The sequence below is a fragment of the Sebastes umbrosus genome, chromosome 20 (assembly GCF_015220745.1).
Source record: "Sebastes umbrosus isolate fSebUmb1 chromosome 20, fSebUmb1.pri, whole genome shotgun sequence".
Taxonomy (NCBI): Eukaryota; Metazoa; Chordata; class Actinopteri; order Perciformes; family Sebastidae; genus Sebastes; species Sebastes umbrosus.
Window position 1 is genome coordinate 10,119,776 of NC_051288.1, and position 13,849 is coordinate 10,133,624.

The following is a 13,849-nucleotide window of genomic DNA, read 5'->3' on the forward strand; positions in this document are numbered from 1 at the left end:
TTTATGAGCCTCTGTTGACAGCAGTACACCTGCTCTTCCTCAGTCCAGGCCTGAGAGCTCTGCCGGCCTGAACCAGCACCCACCGCTGCCAAAGGCACTGCCTTATTGGGAGAAGTGTGAGTGCGTGTGAGCGTAAAGAGAGGGGGGGGAGTGTGTGTGTTTGTATGACAAGGTGTAGCGACAGAGCAGTGTGAGGAGGGTGGAATTTGTGTTGGTGGGAGGAGGGTTTGGATGGATGGGTGGGGGTAAGTCTATCTTTATTCCTTTCCCCGGTGCAATAAGAGCATGGATTACTGACAGTCATTTATTACTCCATCATTCACCATATAGAATCCATTTCACACGACAGAGGGAGAAATAAATATCTTGTTTGTGCAAAGTGCGTCTGACTTGGCGGAACAAGACTCCGCTGAGAGACACAAAATGAAAAGTGTCGACACACAAAGGTGCCCTTCGTGGTAAAAACAATAAACATTATCCGATAGTACACTTGAAAATATCTTGTATAGTGTGAGGAGGAAACCAGCAACGTATGAAAACAAATGGGGATCTTTTCTGGCCTTACTACCGTGATTACACTCCCATAGCTCGTGAAGTAGTATGAAAATTGGTCATGCTGTGATCTTATTGTCTACTTAATGCTGTAATACTTTACTAACATACATTAGAACCTCACACCTTACTTGATTGAATTTAATTGAATTGAATTTTTTTCAATTGTTTTCTCTTTTTGCCTTTTTTTATGTGTATTTGTTTACGAAAAAAAAATGCTATTTTGCTTAAATAAAAACATTTTAAAAAAACAAAAAAACACTGAGATCTGATTTTCAGACTCTTTAAGTAATACGCATTAAAGTACAATATATATATATAGATAATAGAGAATACATGTTTATACAGTAAGCTATACACTATATACACTGTTAATTAAGTTTTCAGCTGTGTTTAACAAAATGAAAACCTTCAGAATTTCAAAATAAAAGATGGAACCAAGAGCTACACCTACACTGATTGGAAATTGTTGCCTCACCAATAGGATTTATGGGACAAATCTGTTATTTTTTCAGTGTCTACGTGTATTAAATAATTATTATTAATCCATCAACATAAGAACTAAGAGCAGAAATGTTGTTTTCCAGTTAGTAGTTGTTTTTCCTTTTCAACAACATATGTCATTGCAGTGTTCTGCCACTAGACGACAGTAGAGTGTGGTAGTTTGCCTCGGCGGGGAGTATATGGTTGAGGATTTTTGCCACACAGACACAAACACACACTGAACCTTGGCAGGAACAATTACGCAATAGCAATAGCAATGAAAGAAAATTAAAGTAGTTTCTTTTTCCTGTGCATTTTTTACTTTTTTACGTGTACGATTCTCCGATCACACTTGCACCAGTTACTACTAGTTACTGAACAAGCAGCAAAGAGCAAGAAAGAAACAGCTTTTAACACTAAACCATTATATAAGTCTGGATCTAAAGCCTGTGGTGAAAGACCTGTGCCTGTCTGTCAATTCACGTGGGCCCATTTCTGCTGCTGCGCTTTAAAAAGGTTGTGCAATGACTGCGTGTGCATGTAAACACTTACCTCATCTCGACCTGTAATCAAACCACAGCTAAGAGATCAGCTAAGCAGGGCGAAATGATATTTCAGCAATAACAAAAAGCACACAGTTGACACACACACACACACACAAGTAAGGAGGAATTGACTTGAAATGTCAGGACTGCTGACCTCTGACCCGGCCAGCACACATACTTGAGAACGCTCAGGCCCGAGACAGCTGTGGGACTCCTCGAGTGGTTTAAAGTGTTTATGGAGGAGTTGAGTTTGAGCGCTCGTTGACAGAGCTCTCATTTACACACACACACTGAGCAGATAAGAGCAGATCCGTTTCAGCGGCTAATCTTAAATGTGATGAGGTTTACAGAGGCCTGTGGCATTTGAATATACATATCTTTATTTGGGAATCAGGCACTGCCCGGGGGTATATCACACTACCTCACACACTATAGGAACAGGAAACAGGACACCGTGCTTTCATATCAAACCATTACTTTCAAATGGAGACTTGTTTGGGCTTGTGGGTAACTGTCATATGGAGAAAAGGCTGTTCAGAAGGAGTATATTTTAGGGAAGCTTCTATGTCCTGTACATCCATCTGTCCAGCACACCTATAAATCCAAACCCGGCCTCTCTCCCTGACACCACTATCTTTGCTGCAACCCCCCCACCCTCCGCTCCTCAGAGACGCCAGAGGGAGTCCCTAACTCCCCCCCTCCCAAACCCTTCAACCCCGTCTTGTCCCAGCTCAGATCCTATCACTTGCATTCTAAGCTGGCTGGTATTCATCAGGCCCTGATCCAGTTGCACAGCAGCAACCACATTTAAGTCATAAATGTGATGAGTCAGGATTGCCCCTTAGTTACAGCTCAAACAGATAAGAAATAGAGCGGCCAGGACACAGAAGAGAGAAATGGCTGTGCACCTCAAGTCTGTGCATTTAACAGGTGTTTCATCTTTTGCAGTTAGTCTACCAGCCGGTGATAGACCAGGACAACACGGATCATTGCTTTTACTTTAAGGGAAAAGTTTGACGTTTAAGGGAAATATTCTTATTTGCAAGATTCATACCACTCTCATGTCTGTAAGCTAAATATGAAGCTACTGGCCAGCTAACGTAGCTTAACATTAATGGGGGAAACAGCTTGCTAACTCTTATTTTTCTTCTCCAAAAGCATTGGAGAACAAAAAAAGAAAAAACATTTTGACATCTCATAAAAAAGTTTGACATTTTCGGGAAATACACTTTTTCATGTCCTTGCCAAGAGTTCACAATGAGATGATTAAATACAGTCCGTATGCCAGTTAAAAAAGACTGTAAACTGGGAAACAGCTAGCATAGCTTTGTAACCAAAGTGTAAAAACAACAATTTTCCATTTTATGTGGGGTTATGTTTCTATTTCTAGGCCAGGACCAGTTGCACACCACTTAACACACTTAACCACTTAAACACCAAGCATATCGTGTACACGACTTCCCATGTTCAACACATGTTCACAAGTTTCATTTGAAGGCACCAATAACCCATCGTAAAATGGAAAATTGTTGTTTTTACACTTTGGTTAGAAAGCCAGGCTAGCTGTTTCCCCCTAATTCCAGTCTTTGTGCTAAACTAAGTTAGCTGGTTGCTAGCTGTACATTTATATTCAGCTTACAGACATGAAATTGTAGCTATTTAGTCTTGTCATTGTTAACTCTCGGCAAGGAAACGAAAAAGTGTATTTCCCAAAATGTCAAACTTTTTTTATGAATTGTGTTTTTAGCCTACTTTTGGAGAGAGTTCAGCTGTTTTTGCCCAATCAGGAGGCTATTCATTGTTGTGTTGGATTGTGTTGGACCTCTCTTACCTCAAGATTGAGAAAGTGTCAGTGCTTGAACTCATATTGAAATGGCTAAGTCTGGATGCCACGTTCTCATTGGCCTTTTCATGCACACTGTAGATACATGCATGGCCCACGTACAGCACAGTATACATACTCAAAATAAATGCATGTACAGATGGCAGACTCTCACACATCCAGTCTTGAGTGATTCATGTCCAGTGTCCTAGTGAGGAGAGTGCAATGCAGACACACTGACCGCACCAGACAACAACACAGATTGAAAGATTGGTGCCAAAACAGAGGAGTGAGATAAAACTGTTAGCGAGAGTGGAGGGCGGAGCTTTAAGGGTGTATTGGAGGTGGAAGGGGCGTCTTGGCTGAAATTGAGAGCGTCACCGGCATGCCCACACCACAGCTGGTCAGATAGAAATAGAAGAGGCAGTAACTGAGCCCAGGAAAGAGGAGGAGCAACCACTTTCCTCAGGGATGCATGATCAGGTCTCTCTGTCCGAGAAGTCGAACGCTTCAGACGTTACAGAGGGACATAGAGGTTTAGTTTAGCATGCACATTAAGTCTAACCCGATGACATTTTCGTCCATCTGAATTAAGATGGTTTTGAAGATAATAAAAGAGTGACGTCTGAAATATGTTTTTCTAAACATCTTTTCTATTCTTTCTTTCCAGACAGAGAAGGTTAAAGGTCACTGTGAACATCATGGAGTTTTCTCATGAATGGCTCATGAAAATGGATTTATTGATGTTAAGGCCTTTTCCATAATGCAAAGATGTTAAAGATATATGAAAGTTAAGAACAGGGCAGCAAACAACAACATCATGACCAAAAGGTGCACTGAGAAACTTGAGAAAAGTAAAATATTTCTGTAAGTTTCCCATTCTCATGTTCCCCCTGTTTCTCTTCTAACCAAGACATTCACAAAATACACTCGACAGCTTACCATTTAACTTTTCTGACTTTGCAAACATTTATTTTAGCATGCATAAGTGGTGACAGACAGACTAAGCGTGTATATGAATAAATAGTCAAATGTAAATAATAATGCAGGAAACCAAAGCTTAACACCGGCTGCATTAATGATAAAAAAAATCGAAATAAATGTTTTTTGGGGTGGAGATCGTCAGCCACAAAGACCGAAGGCCCGGTTAACAAAAATGAACTCAAAAGTTATGTAGAGCAACATTTGTAACTAAACCAGTTTCAAACTACTCATGAACACAAATGTCTCTCTAAATTGGAGAAACGAGGGGATTCAGTGATTACTTATTATAATAATGACTGATTCTACGTGGGGGATAAACCGCGATATAAGCCAAGTCTCAGATAATAAATCTCCATAAAAACCAGTATATGTGAATGAATCTATGATACATCCTGTCAAAGTGTCCTTGAGCAACACAATGAATGTCTACCAGCTCACTCAATCATAGGATAAGCTTTGTACACAGACTTGTATAAACCAATTCAGTGCAAAACAAGAATGTATCCAATACTGTCTAGTTCTTTCATTTGTGTAAAATGCAACCTACCATCTGTTTGTGTGATACTTACCTCTGCTGGTTTCCATGCCCTGTGCTGATTGATACTATTTTACAACACAAATGGAGGAACAAAGCAGGACAGTTTGTATGTCAGGAATGTAAAAGTACAAAATTCCAAGTCCAAGTCCCCCAATATTTACCAAAAATGCATTTCTTTTCCTAAAATTAAGCCCACTAGCGCAATAGGCCATTCCCTGTCTGGTTTGCTCACACGTCTTCTCTCAGGTGCAAGACATAAAAAAGTTAAAGTTTTCTATTAACGCAAACGATTTGTACTGCAATATTCCCTGTTCACGTTTCTCAGACTCCTTACAGCTGCCTGTTCCTGTCAAGAAAACAACCGATGCAACAAACTCCCCCAAATCACTACGTGCACAGGACATTCACCCCCATCCCCATCCCCATCCCCATCCATCTCTCTGTGTCTGTCTTTTCCTCTCTGTCCCATCCCCCTCTTCCTCCTCTCATCCACCGCTCCATCACGCAGGAAGCCTGGTCTTCCTGAAAACAAGCATCGGAGCGTGGAAAGGGACAAGGCTGAGGGGGGCAGGTACGTTGAGGGGGGGAGCAGAGGATGTTTTTGTCGTTCCTCTGCCCTTCTGGTTGCTACAGGCCTGACTGTGGTCCATCCTGAGGAAACCAGGCTCACGTCACTCCTGCCAGGCCTTGGGCCTACACGTGCTGCCTGTTATGACGCAGTAGCTGCAGCGCTCCAGCAGCCCCCTCACACATGGGAGCTATAAAGACATATGTGGATAAAAACTGTGGAAAACGCTGCTTTTCAAATCCTAATGGCATTAGCAAGCAGGAAAAGTCGAGACAAAGTCACATTCACAGTTACACAAAAGGGGTCAAATGTGGTGTAGAGAGAGAGACTGTGAGGAGGATTTGTGTTTTTGCCAGAACAATAATCTATAACTTTGCCAGCTAACCACACTCCATTTCCTGTATGTAACAAACTACCACCTGCAAGTGTGGGAATTCCTCAGCAGGTGGTTTTCCAGAAACTCCCAAAAAATGCATTTGTGGCACAAGTACATGATGTCTTTTGTTTGCAGTTTCAATGTGAAACTCCCTGTGATCATCAAAAATACAAATTGTGAAAAAAGAAAACATGACTCGGCCTCGCACGGCAATATGACTCAACAATATGCTGTCGCATCAGGTAATTTTTGCTGCATCCAATTTTGGTGGTTTTTAGGTTTTAATTTCAACCGGTGTTGTAGCAGAAAGGGGGAAAAGAGAGAAAAAACACAGAATAGCCCTTTTCCACCCTGACAAGAAAAAAAAGTGGGGAATGAGATAAATGAGACACACCTTTGAGCTGGGGGAAGGTAATCAACTAACTAAAGCAGCATGGAGGAGAACAGAGGAGGTGATGATTTGAAGTTAAAATGAAAAGAAAACAGCAACATATATGAAAGTAAAATGTGAAGGTGTGCTGATCCCTGGATCAGGTGGATGAATCTGGTTCATCTTGGACCTGTTTTGGATGCTACTGTGGTCTCCTTGCCTTTGTTGGGCCATCAAGATAAGTCTCCATTACTGAAACTCTCCAGGCTTCAACACATAATACCATTAATTCATAAAAAAAGTTCCTATTTTAGTGAGATGAGGTTTTCATTTTGACCAGTTCCTAATTCAAATGTTTGATATGATATATCAAGTTGCTACAGTTGCGCCAGCTCTTCATATGTTCACTTAGCCTATAATTATAGCCTAATACTGTATAAATGTTGGAGATATAGGCTTCGACTAAACAACCTAATAACACCAGCTATCTTAGCATAATCAGATATTTCAATCTAAAGTACATAAATGCTATTAACTCTAAAACACACAAAGTTTTATATATTGTTTGCTCCAAATTTCTGGACGTTATATTATAGCTTGTGACTTCTGGTCTTTAATTGGACGGCGCTACAAAGGTTATTTCTACCTTACTGACACATTGCTTACGTTTTCATTATTCAACCCATTTAGTAAGTTTGAAACATTAATATTAACTCAGTCTAATTAACCCACAGTGAGACTGTCATCTTATTTCTATAGCATCTTTTTAAATGAACACCCACTCGTTTGAGAACAGAGCTCATATGCTAAATGTAGCATGTGGAAGGGGACTGTGAGTGGAGACAGCTTTGTGGAGCGCAGCCTGAAAGTGACAGAGGCCATAATAACAGGATGTTTACAGCCTGCGGAAACGCTGCCAGGGACGGACCATGAGCAGGCAGCGACTGTGGCTGGCAACAAGGGCGAAGGGGAAATGCAGGCCAGCCAGGTTTCCTCCAGATGCACCAAATATAACCTCACTGACTGTGAGTTTTGTTTACAGACAGATGCTACCTGACTGGGGTCTAGTTCAGGTAGATTTAAGTCCACTGAATGACCTCTGACCCCTGGAGAAACCACTCTAGAAAGCACAGTGTTGTGCAATGACAAGATTCTCAACCCTTATACCCTAATCTTAACTAGGTCAGTCCGAAAGTGAGGACTGGCCAAAATGTCCTCACTTTCTAAAAAGGTCCTCACTCTGAAGGTCTAAAACTCAAATTGGTCCTCACAAATATAGCTGTACAAGAACACAAACACACACACAGACTGTTTGCTGAAGTGGTCAGCTGCAGGTGACAGCAGACAGAAGGACACTGGTGGTTTCTGACACCAGAGGTGGGGGGTGAAGCCTATTCACTGTCACCAGTAGTTACTTGTTGCCCGTCAATTACCGTCAGCGGTCACATATTGCACCAGGCTGCAACATCCACCACCACAACAGAGTCTCCACCACCATGGCTATCACTGACTTTCTCGCAGCCTCGGACATCACTTCAGCTATCAATGCTTGTAAAGGTGAGCGGATGATTTGGTGGGTTAAAATGAGTGTGTCTTTGTCACATGATGTAAGGCCTTTGTTTCTGCATGTCAAAGTATAGGACATCATCAACATCATTTTAACTGACTGGGTCTAATCAGGTTTTATCTTTGATTTTTACTTTCAGCGAAGGATTCCTTTTGCCCGAAGATGTTTTTCAAAACAGTGGGTTTATCCAAGAAAACTCCAACAGAGATCGAGAGGGTCTTTAAGATTTTGGACCAGGACAAAAGCGGCTTCATAGAACAGGATGAGTTACAGTTGAGTTTTATACACAGAAAATATCTCAAACATATATTCCGTTCCATCTATAATTCATGTGTCAAGCTATATTTCATCAAACTGTTGGTAGTTTTCTGCTTTTCAGCATGAAATGCAACATGTGTTTATCCGTTCTGTTTCCTTTTGTTTGATTGTGTGTTTGATGTTTTTCTAAATGTGGTGCTTCATCCCTGCTCCCTGCTCTCATCCCTGTCAGACTGTTCCTGCAGAACTTCTCCAAAGGAGCGAGGCCCCTGACTGCAGCTGAGACCAGAAGCTTCCTGCTGGAGGGAGACTCAGATGGAGACGGGAAGATCGGCTGGGAAGGTAGGCAGATCTGAGGGGCACTTTACTGTAGATGGCACTGCATTTCTTACAAACGGCAGTAAAAAAGCTCTTTGTTGAATATGAAGAAGACAACTCCTTTATCAAGCTACTTATTACAATTTACAGTCAAGTTTAGGAGAAACCTTAAAGAGCAATTTGAAGTGAACACATGGTTTTTCATATTTATGCTAAGAGCAGGAATAACCAATCAGATTCAAGGATTTACCCTACAGCTACCATATTGTTCATTCTTTTTTACATTTTACTCAGTGATGTTATCCTGCAGAAACATATGTTAAGCAAGTAGCGATTAGATTGTGAATAATAATATATAGAAATACAATTATGGAAGAAATAATAGGAAATTGGCTGAAATAGGAACAAAAAGAAAACCAACTTAAAAGTGCAGGCAATGCAAAAAAAGTACTAGAAAGGACCAGAATCCATCAGGAAAATAGTAAAAACTGGGATTAAACCTCAATCTAAATTGAAATCAATTTACCCTTTGCTGTAAATATGCCACTCTTTTATCCCTATGCTGGTTTTCACTTTGTTGCTAGGCAGCTTTAAGTGCAGCTACAACAATCACACTCATTCAAAGTGTCAGTGCCAGAGCTGCACACCTCAGTCTGTCAGGTCATGATTGTAGTTTAATGAAATTAGAGGATGATTATTAGCAGGTGAATGTGAAAGAGCAGAATAAAAAATGTCTAAAATTCTGTCTTTCTGTTCCAGAGTTTTCTGCGCTGGTCAAGTCTTCATAAAAAAACATGCGTGACTCCTATGATTTGTTGTATGGTGATAATCTCAGGACAGGTCTCTTTTTATACTGTTAGCTAGCTACAGTAAATTACACGGACTCCTCCAGGGATCTTATGTGTCTAGAGTAATATGTTTTAACGGAAAGGAATTTAATAAAATAATTAAAGTGTCTGCTATGTGTCTTTCCCTGCCAGAAAAAGTGTACAAATAAATGTACTTTTCTCTGTGAAATGTCAGTGTGTTTTTTTCAACGTGTTGCTAGTGGACATGAGCAGAATCGTCTCATGTGCCTCGTCGTGTTATAATGATGTTATATTGAGCACTGGGAGAGGTCCAGCCCGTCCAGGGGGCCAGGAGGCTTTGGTTTCTCCAATTAACGGCATGAGCCGCTTTCCACTGTGCAAATGAAGTGTTTGTCATTCTGGCAACCTCAATTTGACACCTTAGATGGGGTAATTCGGTGTGAATTGTATGTTTGCACTTAGACGACATGAACTCAACATTTCACCCATTTTCTTTGAAATAGTTCAATTAGATACCAAATAGACCAAATAGATTTAGACTTTGCTATTGCTGACTAAATATAATTTTAAAGAATCGTGGCCATAATAGTCCATAATGTATGTGCTCTAAGTAATTTGACTTCTGTGGAAAATGATGTGATGTTTTCAGTTTTATATATGAATGTCAGACGAAAGACTTTACCTGTAATGTATTGATCATTTACTTGAGTAAGAGTAGCAATACAACAATTTAAAATGCTGCATTACAAGTAAAAGTCCTCCATTCAACATTTGACTTAAGTAAAAGTACAGAAGTATTAGCAACAAAATGTACTTAAAGTATTAAAATAAAACTACTCATGCAGAATAGCTCCTGCCAGTGTTAATATTATTATTATTATCTTATTGGATCATTATCATTGATGGGAGGGCGTAAAAGTAGAAAATGGCATTAAGTTAAAATACTCAAATAAAGTAGAAGTACCTCAAAATTGTGCATACACTAAGTACAATATTTGTTCTTTTTGAAGATGTTTTGCAGTATATTTCCAGGGTGAGTTTAACTTTACTCTCGTTGGCTCAACCACTACCGCCCAGAAATGTTTATTGGTGTAGACTGCAGAATAGGGGGGGTGAAACAGCTGGATTAGTGGCTCTGGCAGGCAGAGAAGTAGCTCTATGATGGGAGGACTGGGGCGTCTGGCAGAGAGCCTCAGCTGTGCCGGTTGAGTGCTTCCAGTGTGAAACTCTGGGACAGGATAGAGTTTCTGTGCCAGTACATTTACAGGACTTCTGTCAATGAGGCACATTTATTTGCAACTTTCTCTCAGATGGCAGAGGATATAGGTCACTTCTATTTCTGCTGCAGCGGAGGGAACAAACTCCTGCTCTCAGGTGGAGCATTAGAGAAACGTAGTTCATTTAAAATCATAAATTACTTTACACGAAAGGGCAAAATGAATGTCTGCCCCAGCTGTAAGTGTGTATAACAGTCATACATGCTTGTATAAAGTATGGGAAATTAAGGTTTAGCTTTTTTTTCACTTTTTTTCACATGTACATTTCAAATGTAAAGTTCAGAACAGGTTGGTCTCCTATTGCAGACGTTCTGGTGCTTGATGGGTTTCTTTCCCGCTGTGAGATATTTGTAATATAAACCTGATATTGAAGAAGGGCAGGAATAGTTACAGTATCCATGGCCAAGTCCTTTGAGGTGAGAGACCTCACTTGACCACAGCAGATGTTAAAGGCCAAAGATGAGTTTTACTGAGCTTTTAAGAAGATTTGAACTGAAATATATATAGTATATATATATATATATATATGTGTTTATATACTGTATATAATTCTGTTTGTGTATCGCTCTTTGTGGCTGCTGATACATCACACACCTGAAACCACTGCACTGAAGGAAGTGACAAATTTACATATTCAAAGAGCTCAATTAATGTGGAACTGAAGCTGCAGTTAAACTGAGAGTGTATTAAATACCCAGGTTGAATGTTTTGGATATACATTTTATGATAATTTGTACAGAAAATGAAAAATCTGCTTTAAAAATATATTTCATGTTATCAAATTTGATTGGTTATAAAGATATGCATTGGAAATTATTATCAAAAATATCTTAATTCAAAACAAAACAATAATATATATATATATATAAAAATAATAATTTAATTATTACTAATAATGATAATAACAACTACCTACCCCCCCAAAATAAATAAATAAATAAATACAACATAAATTAAATAGAATAAAAACTAATGATAACTCAATATTAACTCTACATCCTATTAGTCACTGGATAATCTCAACACTGCCACCTGATGTTTAATAGGCACCTAACAGCCTGCAGCCATCATGAGAGCTAATATGGGCATGGAAAGAACCCCTGGACCAGTTCCTCATTAAATTTCATTGTCTGGTGTAGTGTGAGAACTCGGTGTCATTACGCAACCACACGGTGGTTCCCGATGATATCAGTTTTTGGTGTTTCCCAAAATAGCATCTCAAATAGTTGCATCACCATAAGGAGAAATGGTCTGAATGGGTGTAAGCTCCAAAAATAAAACCTGACTGACGGCCCTCAGATGCATGTAAGTAGATTAGGATCATATATGCTATTAAAATAAAGCATTCCAATGGATACCACCGGCCATCCAATCAAACCCCTCCCCCTCTTTGGCCCCTCTTTTTACACCCTCCGACAAAGACTGGCATTACATTGATAAAAATGCATTACATTTCGCAGAAAGTTTAGCTATTAGACCTAAATAGCTAAACTGTGCACGGACACTTTCTGCAGCTTTCAGTAGGGCTGTGTATTGGCAAGAATCTGGCGATATGATACGTATCATGATACAGGGGTTACGATTTAATATATCGCGATACATTGCGATACTGTAAGCAATGCGATATATTGGGATACATTGCGATACTGTTAGCAAGGCGATATATTGTGATATATCGCGATACTGTAAGCAATGCAATATATTGTGATATATTGCGATACTGTTAGCAATGCGATATATTGTGATATATCGCGATACTGTTAGCAAAGCGATATATTGTGATATATTGCGATACTGTTAGCAAGGCGATATATTGTGATATATCGCGATACTGTAAGCAAGGCGATATATTGTGATATATCGCGATACTGTAAGCAAGGCGATATATTGGGATACATTGCAATACTTTAAGCAAGGCGATATATTATGATACATTGCGATACTTTAAGCAAGGCGATATATTGTGATACAAGCAAGGCGATATATTGTGATACATTGCGATACTGTTAGTAAGGCGACATATTGGGATACATTGCAATACTTTAAGCAAGGCGATATATTGTGATACATTGCGATACTGTAAGCAAGGCGATATATTGTGATACATCGCGATACTGTAAGTAAGGTCATATATTGTGAGACATTGCGATACTGTAAGCAAGGCGATATATTGTGATATATTGCAATACTGTAAGCAAGGCGATATATTGCAATTTTTTTTTTTAATTATAGGAAAACTGTCATAGTATAAAGAACACAGCACCGTATGCATAAAATCTGAGTAAAAAAAATTACTTTTTTAATGCTATCAGAACAGTGGGATCTGCATTAGCATTTATCACAGGCCCTGTAACATCCAACATCATAGTACTACTTTGAGAGGCCGAATAGACTGAGAGGGCGCATATCTTTTCAAATTCAATAAAGTATTGACTGAGTTAATCTTTGCATGTGAGCTGTTAGATAAAAATCAATAGTGTTTTTGAGAAGCGATACAGTATCACAAAAAATAATAACGCGATACTTGATATTTTCAATATTTTCTTACACCCATAGCTTTCATTACTAGCCCCATTACATTGAGCCAAACGTGAGAAAAGAGAAATGCTAATCATTGGGTACATTCCTGTTGTGATCCACGTAAAAACCAACACATATAAAGACATAAGACTCGATCACCACATTACCATCACCTGCGATAATAAATCACAACAACCAGACTTTTCTGACAACTGGAATGGAGGCAAAGTCATTGCAGACATTTTACAAATGCCAGTTACGCATATCTCATTTTCACCAAAACTTTACAGTTCAGACGCATGTGTAGGTTATTTGTGGTGTAAAACTGCAGGGTGGCTTGTGCTTTGCTATAAGCTACATAATCAGAAACAATAACATGGTATTTTATAAATGATTTCTTTATTAAAGAACTTAGAAATGAAGAACTTAGGCTTATTTGGCCAAGACGTAAACTGACATTTAAAATATGTATTTTATAAACCATCATAATAAAGAAGAAATTTAAAAGTCACATTTAAAAAGTTTAATGAAAACCTTTACATTACTCATGACACAAGTCTTGAATACATGAACACATAAAAAAAGTATTAAGCTAAACCTGCCTGATAAATTTGTAATACACAATATAAAAGTTTACCTCATTCTTCCCTCCGTAGTGCTCTGCACAGTTTAACAGATCAAAACTACACTGCCACAGACTGCGTTTCACCCAAATCAGCAGCGTATATTATTAGCCCTATGCAATATCAAGCACTTTTGCATAGGCCTACACTTAGCCTACCATTTAAGCATCTTCATTTATGTGCATATAAATAGAACAGCTCTGTCTACTGGACACATTTTTCTGACCGACTGCTTTGAC

At 39.2% G+C, this 13,849-nt stretch overlaps 1 protein-coding gene across 2 annotated transcripts; it reads left to right on the top strand.

Moving 5' to 3' along the window:
• The first annotated feature begins 6,382 nt into the window (after window positions 1-6,382).
• On the top strand, window positions 6,383-9,253 carry LOC119479718 (parvalbumin, thymic-like). Of its 2 annotated transcripts, none has more exons than XM_037755627.1 (4): window positions 6,383-6,476; window positions 7,939-8,077; window positions 8,296-8,405; window positions 9,141-9,253. In XM_037755627.1, the coding sequence occupies exons 1-4, from the start codon at window positions 6,407-6,409 to the stop codon at window positions 9,167-9,169; spliced, it is 348 nt and encodes a 115-aa protein (XP_037611555.1). In that variant the 5' UTR covers window positions 6,383-6,406; the 3' UTR covers window positions 9,170-9,253. The 2 variants fall into 2 exon arrangements, with proteins under 2 accessions (XP_037611555.1, XP_037611556.1); XM_037755628.1 differs by lacking the exon at window positions 6,383-6,476 and adding an exon at window positions 7,584-7,795 and having other exon boundaries at window positions 7,945-8,077.
• Window positions 9,254-13,849: the final 4,596 nt, after the last annotated feature.